This window comes from Ictidomys tridecemlineatus, chromosome 8, assembly GCF_052094955.1.
Source record: "Ictidomys tridecemlineatus isolate mIctTri1 chromosome 8, mIctTri1.hap1, whole genome shotgun sequence".
NCBI classification, from domain to species: domain Eukaryota; kingdom Metazoa; phylum Chordata; class Mammalia; order Rodentia; family Sciuridae; genus Ictidomys; species Ictidomys tridecemlineatus.
This window is the reverse complement of record NC_135484.1, coordinates 108,612,388-108,635,104: the sequence shown is the minus strand read 5'-3', so window position 1 is coordinate 108,635,104 and position 22,717 is coordinate 108,612,388. Positions and strand designations below refer to the sequence as shown.

Here is a 22,717-nt window from a genome sequence, read left to right as displayed (position 1 = left end):
CCTAGGACCTGCCTTGAGGCCCTGGGCCAAGGTTGAAGCCACCAAAGCCTGTAATTTAATGACAGGCATTAAATTAGACCTGGCAGGTATTCACATTTGGCTACTATAATGAGATTGTGAATGAAAGAGAGCACTCTGGGGAACATTTTTACCACTATAATTCTCCTTTCCCACACTCCTCTGCCCTATTTCCCTTTTTACATGTTACCCACAAAATGGACAGTGAGTATTTTAGTCTCTCAACCCAGACCTGTGTCCCAGCCTCACCCCTCATCAGCTACTATTAGCAAACCTTCAGAGTAAATGTGTTTGTTAACAGCTAAAGTTACCTTCCAGACAGAAATTTGACCAAGAATCGAAAACCAATAACTTGTACCTTTCCCAAACCAGGAAGGATTAGGTTGTATTGGGTGAATAAACAGAATGCATCCTGAGTGACACGTGTCTTCCTTCTAGACGCGGAAATCCTTTACATTTGTGCAAAGAGCGATTTCAGAAGATTCAGAAGCTCTGGCACCAACACAGTATCACAGAGGAGATCGGACATGCACAGGAAGCAAATCAGACACTTGTTGGCATTGACTGGCAACATTTATAATCACTTCATTGCCAAAAACATGAACTTGGAGTTTTGTAACCCATTTGGCTTTTCAAGAAAGAGAATAGGAAAAAAGTTCAGCTGAATTTTGAAATAAATTCTTTATTTAAGCCTTCCTGCCCAGTTTTATCTTTGTAGTTTTCCAACTCCAGGGACTGATGAAAATCATCTTCCATCAGCAGATTTTCTTGCACTGTGTCTGCCCCTCAAATGCCCTGCCTTGGGTTTTAACAGCCAATGAAGAGCTTCCCTTCCCGGACTGGAGCTCAGCCTTTGTGGGAGTCTGACCGCATCAGCTATTGCCAGTGGCCTGAACCATTTCGCATATGGAATCTGGTGAACTCTGGGGCTGGTGCTTATTCAGCAGAGGCAGTCGGTGCCCATCCAGGTCATACTTCCTGGCTCCTCTAAGTGACTTGGGACTGGGACTGGGTTGGTCTTGCCCTCTGCTGACTGGACCCTACCTCTAAGAGCAACATAGTTGATTTCAAAGGCAGGATTCCCTCCTCACTGTGGACTGAGAGAAGGTTGAGGAACATGCATGCTGAAGGAGCACACAGAGAGGAGTGGTTTCCTAGTATGCTGGCTGATTTTTCATGGATATCGGAGGTTGAGGGGTTTTGTTCGTTTTTCCTATTTTTAACTTTGAGAGTAAAACTCACTAAAAGGGCTTTTTGAAAACTGAAAGAATCTAATTTGTCAGACAGTAATTTTATCTATTCTTTTTAAGGCTAAATGGAGAGAATATATGCATCTAGAATCATACACTAGCAAAAAAAAAGAAAAAAAAAATACTCGGTGTTTTGAATTCCCCACCCTGTCCAGCATTCTCTGGAATAGCTGATTTGCTGCTTACCTAGTGGCTTACTTAGTACATTCCTGGGATGCACCCAGGCTTTTTATTCCTTTTAAGTATCATTCTTACTAAGAGGTGCCTTCCTAGAATGACAGCTGCTCAGTAAAATGGCTTAGAACTCTTTTCTTTTTTTGGGGGGGGGGTACTGGGGATTGAGCCCAGAGGTACTTTACCACTGAGCCACATCCCCAGCCTTTTTATTTTATGACAGAGTCTTGCTAAGTTTCTTAGGGCCTCACTCAATTGCTGAAGCTGGTCTTAAACTTGTTATCCTGCTGCCTCAGTCTCCTGAATTGTTGGTTTACAGGCAGGCAACACTGCATCCAGCTAGAACTCTTACATACCACACAGTTACTCACATTTGATACAAGTGTGCTGAGAGCTTGGATACATACTAAAAGTGACATGGATTTAGTGGAGGAATAGATCTTGCCTCTCTAGGGTGGGGCTAAGGAGCAAATGAATGACAAGAGGCTCTTCAATTTTATAACCAATGCAAGTAACCCTGTTACTCAGCGTTGCATCAGCAAGTTCCATTCCACTCATCTGTGCACGCTCCACAGAATTCCCGGGAGGAAGGTCAGAAATCCAGACCTGAGACTAAAGTAAGAGAAAATGCAGAAGCTACATCTGTCTCCAAAGTTGTTTGTGAAGGAACCACTTCCTTTTGAAAGGTTGGCCTTAAAATTCTTTTGCTTGCAGTTGGCCCACACAGTAAGCAAAGATTCAGCGGGAAGAAAATCCAAATTAGAATCCATTTCTCTCCTCCATTTCCTGGCCTTTCTCTGATTTATACAATCTGATTGTTTGGGCTGTAAATGGCATAATTTAGGTTTCTTTTGGTCTTTGACACATATGGTTTCTTTCGCTTTTAAGTTTAGCTTCTTTTTTTTTTCCCCCATGTGTTTACCATACTTGGACTTTAAATTATAAGACCAGGTTTCTCCCTTTAAGTGGATTATAAACATTTTCACCAAATCATAACAGTGCTCCAGCTTTTCAGGCCTGACTTCATAGAAGCCTGGAGTTAGCAGAATTTGTGTCCCTGGATTCTATTCTCTGAGAAAATCAAAGAGTCTGGAAGAAGATGAATTTACATGAATTTGCAACATGCACAACCTTTTATTTTCTGATGTTAAGTTAGTTGTCTTCCCTGTCTTCCCTACTTAACAAAGCAACTTAGTTTTATGATTTGTTTCGCATGTTTTATGTTTATTGTAGAAATGTTAATATAACATGCTTTCCATATCAGGGAATCATATCTGTTTAATAAATTGGGTATAACTTTAATATCTGTGAACAACTTGTAAAATTTGAGATGTATCATATGTAAAAAGTTTAAAGATAACCAAATAAATGCTTTAGGTGTTGACGTTACTTTGGATTGACCTACATCTTCTTTTTGGTTTTATTTTACACATTTAAATGTCACAGCAGTGCTTCCTATATCACCTTGCTGCGGAAGTGGGACTTCTGTATTAGCTTGAAATTTAAGAGGCTTATATTATTAGTGTCAACTATGGCTTCTAGCCAAGTCATTCTGACCTTCCCAGAGAAAGCTTAAGTCATTATTTCAGCCAATTAAATTTTATTTTCATTGTCAATGATAGTTTGTGACTTTTCTGGACCCATTTCAGTCCTCAAATTACTAGGACAACAAGGCACTTTGAGACCTGTCCCAGGTTTCAACTCTTGCTCATCCACATCTGGTGGGTCTCCAGCTTCTTATCCTTACACACTTGCCAGACACTTTATGCTTCTGAGACATATATAGAAAGGAAGTGTCTTTCTAAATATTTTTTAGCTGTAGATGGACACAATACTTTATGCAGTGGTGAGAAGCAAACCCCGGGCTTCACGCATGCTAGGCTAGCACTCTACCACTGAGCCACAACCCCAGCCCCAGGAAGTGATATTTTTTAATCATAGGAGAGCCCTTAGATATGAGGGGTTCTGCTGTGATTTTCAGAATTCTCTTAACAGAAAAGTGTGAAACTAAAACCTTCCCTGCCTCCTGGTTGGTAAAGCTGCCCCAGCTACTCCCTACCCAGTGTAGTTTTTAGTTCCAGGACTCTTCAAGCCCCCTCGGGTACACATCTTGCTCTGTCCCTACTCTTGTTTTTCCAAATAAAGCTTATTGAAGGTATTTTACAAACAATTAAGAAATAGAACTGCTCCATCACCCAAAAAAATTCCCTGGTGCCCTTTTGTAGCCAGCTTTTCTTTATGTTCCAATTCTGGCTCCCACTAATAATTTGTCCCTCTGTGCCTTTTGTCAGATGAGATACAAATGGAATCATTGTATGTAGCTTGTTGAGTCTGTTTTTCTCACAAAGAGTCACCCATGTTCCTTTTATTGCTGAGTACTATTTGGTTGTACAAATGTTTGTACCATTGCCAGGTAGTGAATATTTGGTGCTTCTGGTGATTATTCACTAATTACTACTACATTTATATGTGGGGTTTTGTGTTGACTGAATTCTCATTCCCCTTGAGAAAATATCTAGGAGTTGTCCCTTCTATCAAGGACACTTGACAGTGTCCTTGAGCGTGCTATTCTCTGATCTCTTTAACTTGGCCATCCATACCTCATCCTCTGTTTTGGAGGACAGGATAAAATGCTACCAAGAATTAAGGATTGAAGTTTCCTCCCTTTTAGCCAAAACTCTGTTCACTGAGAACCAAGATGGGCATCCCCTGTCTTCTTGGACTAAGACAGTATTCCACAAATGAGGCATGTTGCCCTCCAGGGCTGATTTTCTACCCAGTAGTGGGTGAGGGACCCTCGTTGTCTTGGCCCCTCACTGCCTCAGCTAAGATGCAAACCTGCTGGCCTAGCTTGATGGATACCCAGATAAAGAGGGGAGGGGAGCGTGTCAAACAAGAATCTAATCTTATTAACTATATTGAGGTTACACAGGGTTTTATTTGCTGGCGGCTCATCCCTGGGCTTGAAGCATTGTTGGCAGAAGCTATGGGTTCTTGAACTCGGGCTACAAATTCTAGGATACCTGGCTTCCTAAATATTCAGTATTGGAACCCATTGCCTACTAATTCCCTAAACAGTGACTTAAAAGTAAAAGTCTAGACTGGAGTTGTGGCTCAGTGGCAGAGCGCTTGCCTAGCACACATGAAGCACTGGGTTTGGCCCTCAGCACCACATAAAAATAAATAAATAAAATAAAGGTATTGTGTCCATCTTCAACTAAAAACAAATTTTTTTAAGTAAAAATCCGGGGCTGGGGATGTGGCTCAAACGGTAGTGCGCTCACCTGGCATGTGTGCGGCCTGGGTTCGATCCTCAGCACCACATACAGAAATGTTGTGTTTGCCAAAAACTAAACAATAAATATTTTAAAATAAATAAATAAATAATTGCCTTTAGGGCAAGATTAAAAAAAAAAAGTAAAAATCCTGGGCTGGGGATAATAGATCAATGTTAGAGCATTTGCCTTGCATGCATGAATCCCTGAATTCCATACCCAGTATTGCAAAAGAAAAAAAAAAAGTAAAAATCCCAAAGTCCTGTCTTCACCTCCAACTCCACCCCAGAGCCAGGCTGACAACTTTAAAAATTGGCTGAGTCCTTTGGGACAAGTGAATTTACACTAGCCCTAGGAAAGACTGAAGTTATACACAAGAAAGAACCTGGGCTGGGCACAGTGGCACACACCTGTAATTCCAGTAGCTGGGGAGGCTGAGGCAGGAGGATTGCAAGTTCAAAGCCAACCTCTGCAGTGTTGAGGCACTAAGCAACTCAGTGAGACCCTGTCTCTAAATAAAATACAAAATAGAGCTGAGGATGTCACTCAGTGGCAGAGTGACCATGAGTTCAATCTCTGGTACCCACCCACCCCCAAAAAAAAACCTGGTACCTGAGTCTTACTAGACACTGATAGGTGACCAAAAGGAATGGACCAGGTTTCTCTAGCAAATACCTGACTAATTGAAACCTGTTCAATTTTTAAATATGCTCTGAATCAACTGTTGAGATTTATCAAGGGGTCATGACCCTTGATGCTCCCAACACTGTTTCAGATTCTTGGGTTGCTCACATCCTCCCCATTACTTGTCCCCCTGGAGGCTAAGATTTCCCTGTTTGGGGAACTATATTATAGGCAAAGAGATGGGGGTAAAAAAAAGATTTGGATTTTATTTTATTTTTTTTAAACTGTACTAAGGATCAAGCCCAGGCCCACCACAAGCTAGGATGGCACTGTATCACTGAGCTACACCCTAGCACAAGGTTTAGAACTTTTGCTTGCACCGGGGACGTGGCTCAAGCAGTAGTACGCTCGCCTGGCATGCATGAGGCCCAGGTTCGATCCTCAGCACCACATACAAACAAAGATGTTGTGTCTGCCGAAAATTAAAAAAAAATATATTAAAATTTTTTTAAAAAATAGGACTTTTGCTTAAATCACTAAGTCAAAATGGTACATAAGACATGTTGGTAACAGTGATTGATAATCTCTTGTATTCTTTAATGAATGCTAACTAGTGTTGGATATTCTGGCATACCTGCTATTGATGAGTTAAGATAGTCGTTTAACAAAGCAAATTTTGTACCATAGTTTTTAATATGTTACACAGCTGTTGACAGCATAGATACATATATGGGCCTAGAACAGCAGTTTCATGATGGTTCTCGGCACTCCTGAGAGACAGCTGGGAGCTCCAGAGCTCAAGGGCCCTCACCCGAGATGGCTGACTCAGTGTTTTCAGAGTGGATCCTTCCTTGGTCTCAAACTTATATCTATGTAAGCCTGGAACCAAAATTTGACAGGGTGTCCAAACATCTTCTGAGAGAATTGAATTCCAGACATAGCTCAGACAGCACCAGTATCTTAGTCTCTATACTAAAGTTCCTAGAATAAACCCCGACTGGGTCCAAAGTAACCTATTACCAACACCATTTCTTGGTCAGAGCAGAGGTAAGTTAAAGGCTGTTCCCCTTCTGTCTTCTACCTCCTGGCTTTGATCTCTAGCCAGGTAGGAATAAACTCTCTTGAATGTTTATCCAACTAGCAGAATTATGCTGGGCCCTTCTGTGATCAGGTTCCCCAGGGGCCTGGAATGCCAGTAAAATTGTGCTCTCCTTTCCCTGAAGCTTTCCTGTTTCCTAAAGCAAGTGAACCCTTTTTATGCAAGTGCTAGCTCAGGAACATTGGCTTCTCAAAGAATCTTTGATACAGAAACATTCCAAAATATTGCTTTGCAGGATAGATATTGGGGGAGAAACTCCCAGAGGACTCCTTGCCCTCCACTATATTGGTCCATGGGGGATGTCACAGCCGCCTGTACAGGTGTCCCCAGGCCACCAGAAGATGAGACCTGACCTCCAAAGGGGTGAATTCTTGTCTGATAATTGCTCCTCTTTCACAGCAGGGCAGTAACCTAATCCAGGACTTCCTAGAGATGAGCTGCAGGTGTTCATTTAGCACTTTAGGGTATTGCTGGAACATGCTGACAGCCCATGATTTACTTGGACTAAGTGACAGAGCATGGGAATGTAACAGAAAAGCAGGCCTTTCAGTGTGTTTTTGGTGGGAAATAAGCCCCTACCTCAAAATTCTTTTGCCCCACGATTGAATTCCTGTATAGGGGAATCAATGCTTTGAAGAGTCCAATACCCTTAGAAAAGGGTAACTCTCCCCCACCTTCTGGCATTAAACAAACAAAATGACCTGTCAATCTTGGCATTAAAAAAAAAAAAAAAAAAAAAGCTGGTCGTAGTGGCATAATGTAATCCCAGCGGCTCAGGAGGCTTCGGCAGGAGGATTGAGTTCAAAGCCAGCCTCAGAAATTTAATGAGGCCCTAAGCAACTCAGTGAGACCCTTTCTATAAATAAAATACAAAAAGGGCTAGGAATGTGGCTCAGTGGATAAGTGCCCTGGGTTCGATCCCCATTATCAACACCCCCACCACCCCCCACAAAATGGCCATTATATTCTTCAGATTCCTGTATGCATCAAGTGATGCTTTGGATTTAAAATAAAGCAACTTGGAGCTCATAACAGCCAAACTAAAGGAGGAGCAGCACTCAGGTGTGGTCAATACTTATGAGACTGGATTAATGTGCTAGGAGAAGCATAAATCCTGGCTAGTCATCACCAGAGAGGCCGTGAATCTATCATAAGGGCACATCCCAGGGCAGGGAGCCTGCTGGGCCTCATTTATTCACATTTGGAGTCATTCAAAAAGTGTTTGCCACACACTTTGGGGACCCTAAACTTCTTGTCTCCCAAAGACAAGAAGAGTCTCTGAGAGGTGGCCAGCCTTCTTGGGAGATCAGACTTTCAGTTGGACAAGGGAGGAATCCGCATTTCCTGGAGTCCACTACTCAGTGTTCAGGAGGGGCAGGGCAGGGGCCATCAGCCAGCCTCAGGGGCCTGGCCTGCATCTGCACCCTCAGCTTCCACCTGGTTGCCCTTGCCCAGCTTTTTCAAGCTCTCCAGAAAGGCCTTCCAGGTCTCAGGTATGCTCTTCTCCAGCAGCCAGCCCTCACTCTCACACTCAGGGTCCTCAGGATTGGATACACCTTCCAGTGCTGTATGCAGATAGCGCAGCCCAACTGTGACAGTTACCTGGTGAAGAGAGAAGACAGGAATGAGGGGCAGGAGCTAGGAGTTGGGCTAGGAGGAAACCATGGGTTTTCCACCAATCTGTGCCTCCCGGAGTAGTGCTCAAACTGAGGGGGGCACCCTGGCTCAATGTGTCTGCCTCTAATCCACACCAAATCCTTTCTCCCCTCTGGGTCTGTACCATTCATTGTTCTCTTCCCAAAACATTCACCTTACCATTAATTCAGCTTCAACCCTTGGAGAGTTCCCTTGCTACTCTCTCAGTCCTGGGCTACTTTACCATGATGCCCTCCACCCCATTCCTAGCACATTCCTTGGCATGTATTGAGTGTTTGGTAATCATTGAATGTCAAAAGACACCTTTTCAGCAAACAATAGGATGTGTGGTTTCTCTTTATTACTTTATTTTGATTAGAGTGGCAATGAATGGATGCTAATAACGGATCATTTGGATGTGGCAGACATTGGTGCCAAACGCCTGGGTTAGAACCCCAGCCGTGGCACTTCACAAGTCATGTGACTAGAAAACCAGGACTTATTCCTCTGGTTTGCAGGTTTCCAGATGCAATGGCACCTGCCTTACATGGATACTGTGGTGCCTTGGTATCTGTATAGCGCACAATGCTGGCCCATGGCAGGACAAATAGGAGTGTCATCTGTGATTAGCTTGGTAAGTACTGTTTTTGCTTTTCCAGTGACATATTCCATTGGTCACATATTTCTACACAAATGCCTGATTTGTACTCTTCTGCTTCCTGTGTGTCAGGGCACACTGTGAGAAGACTAGGCTGCCCCTAGAGGGCAGTGCTGGCCCTGATGGCTCTGTTCACCCAGTGCCTCAGCTCCTAGAATACCCTGGGTAATGGTGGGGTCTCAGTAAATACCTACTGATGAATGCTCTGGGGATAATTTATAATGACTAGTAAGTAAGTGATGGAGTTTTAACTTTTGTTATTATTGTCGATTAAAGGTTTAATAGAATATTTTCACAATGGAAAGTCACCTCCTCCAGGAAATCCTCATGCTGAGTGCATCCACACTGATCCCTTCCTGCTTTCCTATAGAACACCCACTGCATTATGAATTTTGCCCTTGGTCATTATCTTTGCCACCTTGGTGTTCATCCTATCTCTAATCACAAAAGGCCTGGAGGAAATTGGGGCCATTTACTCCCTGCATACGATGTGCTGGCCCTCATCTTGTCAGTAGGATCTTACAAGGGAGGTAAGCTGAGAGGCAGCTAGTGGGACTCCACTTCCCAGCTGACTGCTTTGTCCTTTCAGTCTTTTCATGAGCTCTGCGAGATCCTAACCATCTAAACTTCTAGCAATAAGCTACTCTCCTCGGTCTATCTACTCGTTCCCAAGACACTGTCTTAGGAGGCAAGACCAACAAAAAAGGCCCCAAAGCTAAATGGTCATGAATATGCTGTTGACCTTGATATCAAAAGAAGCCTTGCTGGGGCTGGGGATGTGGCTCAAGCGGTAGCGCGCTCGCCTAGCATGCATGCGGCCCGGGTTCGATCCTCAGCAGCACCACATACCAACAAAGATGTTGTGTCCGCCAAGAACTAAGAAAAAATAAATAAATGTTAAAATTCTCTCTCTCTCTCTCTCTCTCTCTCTCTCTCTCTCTCTATCCCCCTCTCTCACTCTCTCTTTAAAAAAAAAAAAAAAAAAAAAGCCTTGCTGTGGAGCTGGGGCTATAGCTCAGTGGTAGAGTGCTTGCCTCACACGCTTGAAGCCCTGGTTATGATCCTCTGCACCACATAGAAATAAATAAATGAAAATATGTGTCTATCTACAACTAAAAAAAATATTTAAAAAGAAAAGAAAAGAAAAAGCTGGATGTGGTGGTGCAAGCCTGTAATCCCAGAGGCTGGGGAGGCTGAAGCAGGAGGTTCATGAGTTCAAAGCTGGCCTCAACAAACATGAGATGCTAAGCAACTCAGTGAGACCCAGTTTGTCTCTAAATAAAAATAGAAAGCAGGGCTGGGGATATGGCTCAGTGGTTGAGTGCCCCTGAGTTCGATCCCCAGTACCCCACCAAAAAAAAAAAAAAAAAACACAAAGAAGCCTTGCTGCTGAGCACAGTGGTGGTACATGCCTCTAGTCCTAGTGACTCAGGCAGAAGGATCGAAAGTTCAAGGCCAGACCCAGCAATTGAGGACAGCCCTAAGCAATTTAGTGAGATACCCTGTCTCAAAACTAAAAATAAAAGAGGGTGGGGCTGGGGATGTGGCTCAAGTGGTATTGCGCTCTCGCCTGGCATGCATGCAGCCCCAGTTCTAACCTCAGCACCACATACAAAGATGCTTTATCCGCCAAAAAAACTAAAAAATAAATATTTCTACCTCTCAAAACAAAAAAAATAATAAAAATAAAAAGGGGTGTAGCTCAGTACTAAAGCATCCCTGTGGGGCTGGGGTTGTGGCTCAGTAGAAGAGCGCTTGCCTAGCATGTGCGAGGCATTGGGTTCGATTCTCAGCACCACATATAAATAAATAAATAAAATAAAGATCTATGAACAACTAATAAAAATATTTTAAGTAAATAAGTAAAGCATCCCTGTGTTCAATCTCTAGTGCCAAAAATAATTAATAAAGCCTTCCTGGGCAGTATAGTCACCCTCTAGTTTCATATAGTGAATTAAAAAAGGTGTGTAGCAGCCACAGACAAAGTAGATATACCCTATAATTTCCATAGTACTGGAAGAATGACTTAAAAAGAACCCTTCAAAAAATTCTGATGTAAAAAGCTTTCCTACCTAATGTTTCTGGCTTTGTATGTTTGGATTTTTGGAGTCTGGGTTTTCTGCTATCAGAGAAACTCAAAGTAGGCATCCTGAGTCCCTACTGTACCCCCACTGCCACCACCTTGTCTCCCAGTCATGCCCTTGGTCAGCACCTAGAACAGTGCCCAACATATTTATTGTCTGAGCATTCTCTTCAATGAATTAACTGGGGGCTTGCTGATATTTTTTAAGATCTAAGAACTATATTAACATGTGAATGGTGATCAGAATCTGAAGAAACACAATCCCAAACAGCTCCTATTTACCAAACACCCCTAACATACATACTGCTGTACATGTTGCCTCCCAACAGTCTACAAAGCTAGGTGTTGTATCCCTATATCAGAGGGAGGTTGAACAGCAGTCCAAGATCTCAAAAAGTGAAAGGACAATATTAACTTCCAAAACATGCTAAGTAAAAGAAACCAAACACAAAAGCTTACATATTATATGGGTCTGTTTATGTGAAATGTCCAAAACAGGTAAATCCACAGGCACAGAACAGACTGATAGTTAGCAGGGGCAGGAGATGGGGGAGAATAAAGAGTGACTGCTGAATGGACATGAGGTTTTCTTTGGGTTGATAGAAAGGTTTGGGAACTAGATGGTAGTATATTGTGATATACTAAATGCCAATTAAATGTAAACTTTAAAATGTAATTTTATGTTCTGTGAATATCACCTCTATATTTTTTTAAAAAGTGCTGGGAAAGGGCTGGGGTTGTGGCTCAGTGGTAGAGCACTTGCCTCACACGTGTGAGGCACTGTGTTCGATCCTCAGCACCACATAAAAATAAATAAATAAATAAATAAAAATAAAGATTTTTTTTTTTTTTTAAAGTTTTCAAAAAGTGATGGGATGGGCTGGGGTTGTGGCTCAGCGGTAGAGCACTCGCCTAGCACGTGTGAGGCCCTGGGTTTGATCCTCAGCACTACATAAAAATAAATAAATAAAATAAAGGTATTGTGCCTAATTACAATTAAAAAATAAATATTAAAAAAAAAGTGATGGTAAAGAAATTAAATGAAGCAGAGACATGGGATGCAAGCTCAGTGCTCTGACCCACAGCCAGTCCAAAGCTGGTGTTGTGGAGGGAAATGCACTCTCCAGGCCCAACTCCACCCCCCATTAAACCCAAATGAGGCTGGAAGCTCCTTCTCGCCCACAGCTAGCCTGAGGCCTACCTCAAAGAACCAGACAAGGAGTGTGGCAGCACCCATGGAATTCATGAGGCCGTCATAGTAGCTCAGCAGGGCAGCCCTGCAGCCATGTAGCCAAAGGTTGAGCTCCTCAGTCTGGTGATCATAGCTGTAGTGGGCTGAGTTGTTGGTAATCTGGTACTGGATGCAGGGCCGTGGTGAGTTGGGGTTGCAGCAGCTGAAAGGGACACCATCCACCAGGTACCGCCCATCCACATTGCTCTTGATGCGACTGGAGGAGAAACAGAGAACTTGACTCAGGCTTCCCAGACTTTTCACCAGGTGTCAGTTCCTCTCATCCCTGCCTCTAAAAACCTGGCTCCTTCCTTCCTTCCTTCCTTCCTCCCTTTCTTCCTTCCTTCCTTCCTCCCTTTCTTCCTTCCTTCCTTCCTCCCTTTCTTCCTTCCTTCCTTCCTTCCTTCCTTCCTTCCTTCCTTCCTTCCTCCCTTCATTCCTTCCTTCCTTCCTTCCCTTGCTCACCTGATAAATATTTGCTCTGTAGCCGATATGTATTGACTGCAGTCCTGGACACTTTAGAAAGAACAGTAAGCGCATAGCCCATGCCCATGCCTTCCTGGAGCTTATGCTCTAGAAGGTGGAAATAGATAGTAAACCAAGACATAAGTGTTGAGGAAATGTAGAAATTCACCTATTCACTCTGCTGTCAGGCCCCCACCTGTGATAATTCTTGGGACCCCTGCCAGGTTGCTAGAAAAGATAGGTAGTGACCATGGACAAGGTTCTTGCTGGCAACCATCAGAGTTTAATCCCTAAATCTCTCACCAACTTTATCTTTCTCTGACAGGTCACTCCTAACCAAAGACCCTTCCAACGAGAAGGTTCCAGAAGGTCTGCTCTGGGCCTGTGCAGAGGCAAGCAGTTGAGACCTGAGGCAGGCACCCTTCGCTGTCTGTGAATTCCATCTCTAGCCAGGTGAGGGCTCCTTATTCATCTGAAAGATGTGGCTGCAACCTTGGCTCTCCAGGCCAACAGGCAGGGCTCCATACACTTTTACATTTCTCTATTCTATGTTCAGCTGTTTAAAGCATAACACATATTCACACAGATTCCCAATTCAAAAGGAATCTTTATGGTGAAAGCACTCACCTGCACTCAAGCAGGCTGGGTTTGTTCTGCCCGAACTGAATGTGCAAAATTCATCCAGCTATGTACAATACTTGCACACTCATCTGTGTACATTTTGTCTCAAGTGAAAAAGCTGCCTGTGAGCTATTCATTACTTAATAGCAATAGACTTTTGAAACACAAGAATAGAAAGCATGCTTTTTTAAAAAACAGACATTATTTTTAACAATGTTCATTGAAAATGATGGTTGCACTCTTCAAAAAGATATCCATGTTTAGCTTCTTTTTTAAAATTTTTATTAGTTATTGATGGACCTCCATTTATTTATTTGTTTATATGTGGTGCTGAGAATTGAACCCAGTGCCTCACATTTGCTAGGCAAGCGCTCCACCACTGAGCCACAACCTCAGCCCCCATTGTTTAGCTTCTAAATAAAATATCTTTAATACAAAACACTTCTCCCTCCCTGTCTCTCAGCCTCCAGGTCCCACCACTGTGGCCAGCTTTGCCTGTCCACCCAGAGAGGCTTGGCGCATGGACAACCAAGCAGAGACTCTGCAAATGGTATTTTTCCTGTTTGTTTGTTAACCTGAACGGTAACATCATATACATAATGCCTTGAACATTTCCTTTTTCCCTTAGTAGTTTCTTAGAAGTCTTTTTACACCTGCCATTGGAAATTGTCCTGAATTTTTGTCCTGAAAATGACCCACAGGGTTTCTGTTCAATTCCCTACTGACAGCAGTTTGGGTTTCTCCCATTCTCCTGTTAATGCAAACACGGACATGGGTCACAGTACTTGTTGTGAATATATCTAACAGTAAATTTCTAGATGAGACATTTCTGCATCAAAGAGTGATTCTGCCAGCTCCCTCCCATATTTCTTCCTTTAGGGGGCTAACAACCTTGCTTGTGAGAGTTGGCCTTCCATGGCTATACCCACACTGGCTTTTGAACTTTGCCAACCTAATAGAAGAAAAATATTACCTTCTCATTATGAGAGAAGTTGAACATATTTTCATATGTTTATGACCCACTTGTTGTCCCTTTTCTGTGAACTGCCTTTGACTTCCATCTATGACAATTAAGACTTTAGAAAGGCTGCATGGTGGCCTGGGCCGAGGTGATCATATTTCCACATGGACTGCAGCCCTGACCTCTTCTTCATGTGTGGGCAAGACCCTCTGTCTGGAGAATGGGTGGTTCTAGGTGGCAGGGTGATGTAAGCAGGGATAAGAGCATCTGGCTCTCAGTCCAGCTTTATTCTTCTGAATAAGTTCATTAACCTCTCCCTGCCTCAGTTTCTTAATCTAAAATGGAGTTGATATAAGGTTGTTTGAAGTGCTTCAAGGGTGCCTGGTGTGGAGGAGGTGCACAATAAACATGAGCTCGTTTGCAAAGGCTGGCTCCACGGGTGGTGGCAGAGCAGAAGCCATCCCAGGCAGCACATGTGCCTGGGCAGCTTGCATCAGGCGTGATCAGAACAGACCACATATCCCAGGGGTGCAGTCATTTATGAGCTGGTGGCATAAGTTCTACAGCTGTGGTTTCTGGTCTTTAAGGACAGCTGCCGTGTGGGATTCTCACTGAAGTTGGCCTAGTGCAGAGCTCCAGCCCAGTAGGATGCAGGTGCTGTGAGATACTTGCTGGCTGATGGAGGCCACCCTCTGCTTAAGTTCTCACTTGTGCCTATCTCCCTGACAGCTCCATGTTTGTAGAGAGAGCAGACACCAGGACTTGCTTCACTTCCCACAGGAGTCCAAGAGCTACGCACCTGGCCCAGGCAGGGGGTACTTTTGAGAATGTGACTGGAAGGGTGTTGGCAAGGCCTTCAGCTTGGGGCTCCCACCCATGTCTTTAGGAGCCAGAAGTTCTGGGAACACTGAACATCTGAAATGCTCCCTCCACCCCACCCCAAAGTCCAGCTTACCTTCCTCAGGGCTGGGAGGTTCCAACACCAATCTGTTCACCTCTCTTCCTGACCTGCATGTCCCTGGAGCCCTCTCCCTAGCACAGAAAACCCTGTAGATATCCTCAGTTGTCTCCATAGACAGGCATAGGTGTGCCAGAGAGCAGACCTTTGAGTCCCAAAGCTAAGCTGTGGGGCTTGACTTCTGTGGACCATGTGAGGCCAGATGATCATCACCTCTCAGTGATGCAAGGAACACATTTGACCAGGCTTGGCATTCCCTAGGCCCTCAGGAAGTTCAGGCTTCTCTCCACTTAGAACCATCTGGACAGCTTGTTCTACAAAGGAGGAAGTGGGATTCAGAGAAGGGGAGAACCTTCCCCAGAGCCATCTAGAGACCAGCCAACAGCAGGTGGCCGCTGGTTTCCACAGTGCCTCAGTTTTCATGCCTCTCAGGGCCTTCCTCCCTATTGGCTTTTCTGGTTAAATTCTTAGGAAAGCCCCAGGTGCAGTGGTGCACACCTGTAATACAGTAGCTCAGGAGGCTGAGGCAGGAGGATCAAGAGTTCAAAGCCAGCCTCAACAATTTAGCAGCAATTTAGCAAGGCATTGAGCAACTCAGTGAGACCCTGACTCTAAATAAAATACAAAATAGGTCTGGGGATGTAGCTGAGTGCCAAGTGCCCCTGAGTTCAAACCAAAAAAAAAAAAAAAATCCTAGGAAAGCACAAGTTCCCTCTGCCTGCTCCCTGTCCCGGCAACCATTTCCTAACCACCATCATCTATCCTTATTTTGATACTTATGTGCCCTCCTGGTGTCTCTAAACTGGGGTAAACCCTGCACACCTGCCTTATACATTTCACACATTTTACACATGTATGTGAAATGAGGGCCAGGCCTGCAGACCTGGGGTGAGGCCAGCAGAGGCTCTTAGCTGCTTTTAGTCTGCGTATTGGCCTTCTGGACAGCCTGGTCTCCCACCTTACCTCCCTAACCCCAGTGGACAGGTCGCCCTGCTGGTCTCAACAGGGCAGGGCAGTGTCTCCTCTGACTGGGGTTCTCTGAAGATGAGGCTATGCCGCCTCCTCCTGTGTCTTCCCTTGATACTTGCAATTCTTTAAGTCTAGTGACTACTCAAAAAAGCAATCTTAAAGGAAATGCTAAGACCTTACTGTATTCCAAGTGCTCCATGTGTACACCTATATCTGCACCACATCCCACACTTATATTCTCAGTTCTCAGATGGCACAAGAGGCTCAGAAAGGTCAAGCAAGTTGCCAAGGTTCCTCAGCTAGCCTAGGTTGGGGTTGACTCACTGTCAGTTATACTCCTATGACTTCTTTCCTTCCCATTCATTTCCATATGTCTTCCTTTATTGATTTGTTGGTGCATCTACTAAATTGTTTATTTCTCTGGAAAAAACTCTGATGTGATAATTTGTCCAGGCTCTTTGTGGCTTGTCTGTGGGGAGTAAGCTAATACACAGGCCTTATCTTAGTCAAGACTCTATAAACTCTGGTGACCCCCAAGCAGAGAAAAAAAATGTAGCCTGGGAAATACTTGCTGTTTATAAATAGCCAGCTCATCACCTAAGTAGCTCTTCTCTGCCTGGCTTTGTCTTAATCTGTGGTTGGAAGGAGGGCAGGCCTTAATCTGTGGTTGGAAGGAGGGCAGGCCCTGCATAAACAAGGCAATGCTTCTGAGCAGTGGGGGTATTCCAGAGATGTGAGCAGCTGGAGGCCCAGGGAAAACCTACCTCCATCAAGTTTGGCCCACCTTCCCTGTGCTCAACTGGGCTTCTCTCTGAAGGAGTCCCAGTCTGATGGAGAAGACACAGCCATAAAATGAAAGAAGTACTGATTGAAATCAGGTGTGTGGCACACACCTGCGATCCCAGCTACTCTGGAGGCTGAAGTAAGAGGATCAGAACTTCAAGGCCAGTCTCAGACACTTAGCAAGACTGTCTCAAAATAAAAAATGCTAGATGTGTAGAGCAGTGGGAGAGTGCTTACCTAATATGTGTGAGGCCTGGGTAATCCCAAGTACTGGAAAAACAAAAAACCGAAAGTTGAAGCTAGGTGTGGTGATGCACGCCTATAATCCCAGGAGCTTGGGAGGCTGAGGCAGGAGGATCTCAAGTTCAAAGCCAGTTTCAGCAGCTCAGCAAGGCCCTAAGCCTTAGTGAGACCCCATCTCTAAATAAAATACAGAAAATGAGTAGGGATGTGGCTCAGGGTTGAGTGCCCCTGGGTTCCATCCCTGATACAAAAAAAACCCCACATTTTGAGAACTACAGATCCGTCTGGCTCTGAGAACTCAGGCCCCAGCAGAGGCATTTCTCTGGACTCCTCTGAGGGCCTCTACCAATTACATCTGAGACAATGCCTCCTTTTCCTGGCCCAGTCAGGCCCACCAGCCTGGGGATGGAGGGAAACACACAATGTTAAAGCATGATGACTACCCCATTTGCCATTCCCCAGAAGCCATGAGACCACCTTGTGACTATCTGAGACCTGGCACAGAGCACTAGAATCCAGTCAGAATCCATAAATTTGTTTTAAATTTTATTTATTTATTTATTTTTTGTTTGGTTGGGTTTGGTTTGGTACTAGGGATTGAACATAGGGACACTTAATCACTGAGCAACATCCCCAGCCCTTTTTTGTATTTTATTTAGAGACAGGGTCTCAGTGAGTTGCTTAGTGCCTTGCTGAGGCTGGCTTTGAATTCACAATCCTCTTGATGTCTCAGCTTCCTGAGCCTCACTAAGTTGCTGAGGCAGGCTTTGAACTCGCAATCCTCCTGCCTCAGCCTCCCGAGCTGCTGGAATTACAGGTGTGTGCCACATAGATGTTTTTTAATCCTGTATTTTCTCTGCCCACCCACTCACTGTTTCTCTGGGGAAGGAAATAGAGAACAAACCATAGAAAATCAGGAAGAAGGGTTGGGGTTATGGCTCAGTGGTAGAGCACTCACGTAGCATACACGAGGCACTGGGTTTGATCCTCAGCACCACATAAATGTAAAATAAAGATATTGTGTCCATCTAAAAAAAAAAAAAAAACAACTAAAAATATATATTTAAAAAAAATAAAAAAGAAAATCAGGAAGAAGAGAGAAAGATGAAAACCCCCCACCAAAGCAGCTTGAATAATTTGAGGTTTCTGCCAGTCAGTGAACAAACATTCATCCTCCAATCCCTTGGGAAAATCTTCAAAAACTACCCACCTCTCTGTGCTTTCTGAGGCCTCATGCTCCATCCTTGGTTCCTGGAGAGCCCAGGTACAGGAACCCAGCTTCCCTATCAGGAGCTGGACCAGGAATGCTTGCACGTGCCCAACTCAGCCTTCCCTATCCTGGTCCGGCTAGGTGCGCCTTGCACAGAGCTGCTCCAGTGACAGAGCTTGAAATGACCAGAAATCACACAGCCCACAGGCAGCACCAGCTCCTGCGAGGCTGCATGTGCATATTATCCAGACTAGCAGCCCTCTGACCAGCCTGCCACTCCTGGTCAGAATGCTCCTGGACGTCCCTGAAGTCCTCAGGGACATGAGGCTCACTCCAGCCTTTTTGCTGGCATGTCCAGATTTGGTGAGGAAAGGAAAAAGGAGAAATCCTCCTAAAAAAAATCTTAGTGGATGATAACTGCTTCCTCTCCCTGCCTCCCACAGGGCCCCATCTCTTTTTCATCAGAATCCTAGGATGAGCATACTACTGAGAAATTCCAGCGACAGATAAATGCTTACGACTTTTCAATGTTGAGATGTCAAAAGGTAAATAGACTTTTTATTTTTCTAGGGAGTATTTTTGGGAGCCAGCTTTGTTCCATAAACTTATTAATCTTCCTAAATGAAGGCATCAAAATATGAAAGTAAAAAAATTTTAGCATCACTTGCAGTGAAAGTAAGTGTCATTCTGCTTTCTCATTCCTTCCTTCCCTAGTTTTTCCCACCACAGGTAAGAGCTGTGCTCAGTACTAGATCCAGGATGCTGGCCCCAGGCAGTTACAACTCCATTAAGCCTTACTCCCCTCCTGGGCACTGCCTACGCCATTAAGAGTCTGTGCACTGGAGTGAGTATCAGGCTATACTCTTAGAAGCACAATTAGCTCCTCTATAGTGTAACATCATTGGAAATTTTATAAAGGAGAAAGAGATTTAAGTTATACAGTTGTATCTTAAGACCAGCTTTGTAGAAAGAGAAAGCCAACAGGTATACTTCCTTCCTGGAAATTTAGCCAAAGGGAAATAAGAGAACAGAGACAGAAGCACAGGACTCAAAGATACTTAAAATAGACACAAATAAGAATAATCTAAATGCCTAAGTGTGCACATTCATGCAGTGAAACAGTATGCAACTGTATGTTACAGGATCATTGTAAACATTATGCAAATGTTATGTAATCAGATAACAGAATGGAATACTCAATTGCATTTATACTATGATTACACTATGTTATTATGTCACTGCTAACAAGACTAGACTGAAATGTGAAAAAATTAAAGCCATTCATTAGTTGCTGGTGAGAATCTTGTTTGAATTTCCTTTCCTGTTTTTGTTCCTCTCAATATTATCATCATCATATTTTTGTGTGTGGGTAATAGAGAGATTTTTTTGTCCAAGTCAATGGAGTCAGGATAATTTCACTCTAACAAGTTGGTATAGGGCGTTGAGGTAGTTTTGAGTAAGCTAAATATTTGCCTGAAATTTCGGATCCATTGGTCACTGAGAGCAACCTGGGTGACTTCTCCACTTGAACAAAAAGGGACTTGGGGCTACAGAGCCATTTTTATATGTCTCAGGAGACTGACCCTATTCGAAAAACAAATATCTGCTCACAAAAGCTGGTTCTGCCATTGGCCTCACACTCCCCAGGAATTCTGCTTCTCCCTCTGGCTTCACAACCTCCTAGGTGACTTATGCAAATCATGCCACCTTATGCTGTCCCTGTGGACCTGTTATCTAGGAAGGACAGAGCCGGTTACAATCCTCTCCTCTAGGGATTTGTAGCAGTAATCTCCACCCACAGAGAAAACAAAATCCCAAGCAGTGACCTTCACTCTGACTTTCCTTCCACCTGTGGGGAGCTAACTCAGCCCTCTGAAGCCAGTCATGTTACTTGGACTTCAGTCATGTCCCACTGCTGGTGTGCCCCAGGCCTCATGTTCAAGTCCCCCAGGGACTTGCCAGAGTTACTCAGATGGAAAATCACTTGTATAACCATTTATATAAACAGCATAATAGAGAGTTGGACAAAAGATATGAAGGGGAGCCAGGGGCTCAGGGCAGGCTGCCTTCCCTGGACAGTCACTTCAGACCCACCACAGTGGGTCTTCTGGGAAGAGCCATCCACTGGAGTCAGTACACAGGTTGTCATTGTGAACACACATGCGGAGATTCTTTCTCACCATCACCTCCCCTCGGCCCCTGCAGGATTTCCTTTTTATATATGCCAAGAATACCTTAGAAATACTTGAGTGTATTGTGCTATCATGATTTCAGAAGTAAACACCAGCAGGCATTTCATGAGCATTTGCTGGATGCCAGGCTCTGCATAGAGCTGAGAGGTGAGCTCCAAGAGCACCTGCATTTATTTGAAAGATGAGCAATCAAGGACTCACAGAAGCAAGTGACTTGCCCAAGGCCTCAAGCCAGAACTACAGCCTAGCTCTGACTGCTCCCATCCTCTGCTCTGTACCCATAAAGAAAATGGTATTGATTAGATTCCACCATGTCTAAGAACAATGCCTTGGGAGTGGATGCTCAGGGTTCAAAATTGGAAAGCTAGGGAATGTATCAGAAATTTTAAACTTCTGGGACTGAATCCACCTCCTTTGATTAAAGAAACAAGTACCAAATGTCTCAATGTATGTGAACCATGAATGACCCCATTCCTGCAGTAGAAAGCGTACACACATACCTGACTATATCTCCCTCCTGAGGATTCTTATTCAAGCAGCTTATATAACTTGACACCTTCCTTCCACCTCAGCCAAACATTAGGTTGAACTGTATGGAGTTGCCATTTTCACAGACCAAAAGGGCTAGGATAATGGCAATTTCATGTGATCCAACCTAATGCCCCTTTATAACATACTAATAAGTCGTATACCCACTGTAGAGGAAAAGGGACTGGATGGGGTGGGGAGTCAGAGGCCTGGGCCTCAGTGTCCCCACATAGATCTGGCCCCAGGACTAGAGACTACTCACTCCTTGACTTCTTTAGAGGAAAGGTCCAGGTAGCGGTTGCTGATCCACTGAATCTCAAACCAGTCCCGAAAGCCACTGTTGCCACAACATTTGAACTCGATCTGCAGCAAGTCCATGGTCTTCTTCATGAAACACCTGCCAGGGGTGTCTGTGTCCCGATAGTACTTCATGCCATTCTTGAGCCCTTGGTCCAGGGTGCTCTCCAGTGAGCCCCGCAACAGAAAACAGCAGAGAGCCACAAGGAAGAGGGCAATGTTGAAGAGGACACAGATAGCCAGGTATGGCTTCAGCCAGGGCTTCCACTTGGCATACTTGGCAGGGTCCAGAGCATCATAGCAGATCTTGCCAGCCAGAGAGTTGAAGACACAGGACAACATCCCCACCGCTATCAAGGAGTTGGGCACAAAATGGCTCTCTGAATTATCCATCACATCACTTCTCTTCCGGAGTTCAATCTTCAGAAATAGCCCTAAGCTGAAGACGATGATGCCAGCCAACACGGAGAGCCAGTTCATGAGCCAGAGCCCTTGGGCCAACTTGACCCGCTTCTTCTGGTCAAATTTGACTTTCAGCAGTGCCATCCTTGCCAAATGCTGTCCAGATAGCCTCCTGCAACACAGCTCCCACTCTTAACCTGAGTGAGCCCAGGGACTGACCACTCAGGGCCTTGAGAAGGGTGCAGACTGCCCAGGCTGAAGGGAGCTGTTCTGGGGGTTGCCCATGTTGGGCTCCCTATCCTGGGACCCCCGTTAACTCAGTAACGGTAGCGGGGGCAAGTCTGGGGCGTCGTTTCTGTAGCACCCTTCCCAGCCAAACAGTAGCCTGAACACTGCAGATTAAAAGTGGGAGTCACAAGACATCTTGCTAATCTCTTTAACCAGGTTCATCCCATTAGATAAAACCATGCCGGACTCAGAACATGACCAAAAGAAGCCTTCGTGTACATGCTGGACCAGAGAGCTCTGGGTTCAGTGTGGAGACTCAGGAACAAAAAAGGCTAAAGCCAGCCAGAAAAATGGGATGTACCTAGAGGGCTGAGATTATGTCTCCCCAGAAATAAATTTTCAGGCAGTCCCCTTCCAACTTAAAACTTCCTGTGGGGCAAGACAAAGACAAGTTCAGACAGAGATGACAGATTGTACAAAACATTTGTAACATACAAAATGGAGTTATTAATATGCTAAAATTGTTTAAATTCTACAAATTCACAATCAAAAGGTGAACAGTAGGGCTAGGGTGTGGCTCAGTGGTATAGTGCTTCTCCATCATGCAGGAGGTCCCAATGCAGGGGGGAAAAATCAATCATCTGGGAAAATAGGCAAGAACAGATCAGACAGACCAAATCATAACCAGAAAACTTGGAAAGTCCAATAATCTGGAAAAGATCCTCAACCTAAGTAATATGCAAGGAAATGCAAAGTAAAACAACAACAAAAGACCATACTTGATCTAACAGATTAAACTTCTGTTACTGGAGT

The 22,717-nt window shown here is 44.3% G+C and overlaps 2 protein-coding genes and 1 long non-coding RNA gene across 7 annotated transcripts in view; 2 read left to right on the top strand and 1 right to left on the bottom strand.

The window, feature by feature from the left end:
• Ubr2 (ubiquitin protein ligase E3 component n-recognin 2) overlaps nt 1–2,831 on the top strand; it is a 141,721-nt gene extending 138,890 nt beyond the window's left edge. For all 4 annotated transcript variants that reach the window (XM_040282678.2, XM_005318681.5, XM_005318682.5 and 1 more), the window contains one exon: nt 457–2,831. In XM_040282678.2, the coding sequence (XP_040138612.1) occupies nt 457–598 (142 nt within the window). In that variant the 3' untranslated portion in view covers nt 599–2,831. The remainder of the gene's footprint in view (nt 1–456) is intronic.
• Nucleotides 2,832–6,015: 3,184 nt separating this feature from the next.
• Prph2 (peripherin 2) lies at nt 6,016–22,088 on the bottom strand. Of its 2 annotated transcripts, XM_078020006.1 has the most exons (4): nt 21,240–22,088; nt 12,018–12,264; nt 9,476–9,609; nt 7,953–8,042 (listed from the first exon to the last, which is right to left on the bottom strand). In XM_078020006.1, the coding sequence occupies exons 1-3, from the start codon at nt 21,818–21,820 to the stop codon at nt 9,517–9,519; spliced, it is 921 nt and encodes a 306-aa protein (XP_077876132.1). In that variant the 5' UTR covers nt 21,821–22,088; the 3' UTR covers nt 7,953–8,042; nt 9,476–9,516. The 2 variants fall into 2 exon arrangements, with proteins under 2 accessions (XP_077876131.1, XP_077876132.1); XM_078020005.1 differs by lacking the exon at nt 9,476–9,609 and having other exon boundaries at nt 6,016–8,042; nt 21,240–22,086.
• Nucleotides 11,480–19,793, top strand: LOC144366208 (uncharacterized). Its single transcript, XR_013425170.1, has 3 exons — nt 11,480–12,965; nt 13,597–13,683; nt 18,701–19,793. It is a non-coding gene; the product is annotated as an uncharacterized LOC144366208 (long non-coding RNA).
• Nucleotides 22,089–22,717: the final 629 nt, after the last annotated feature.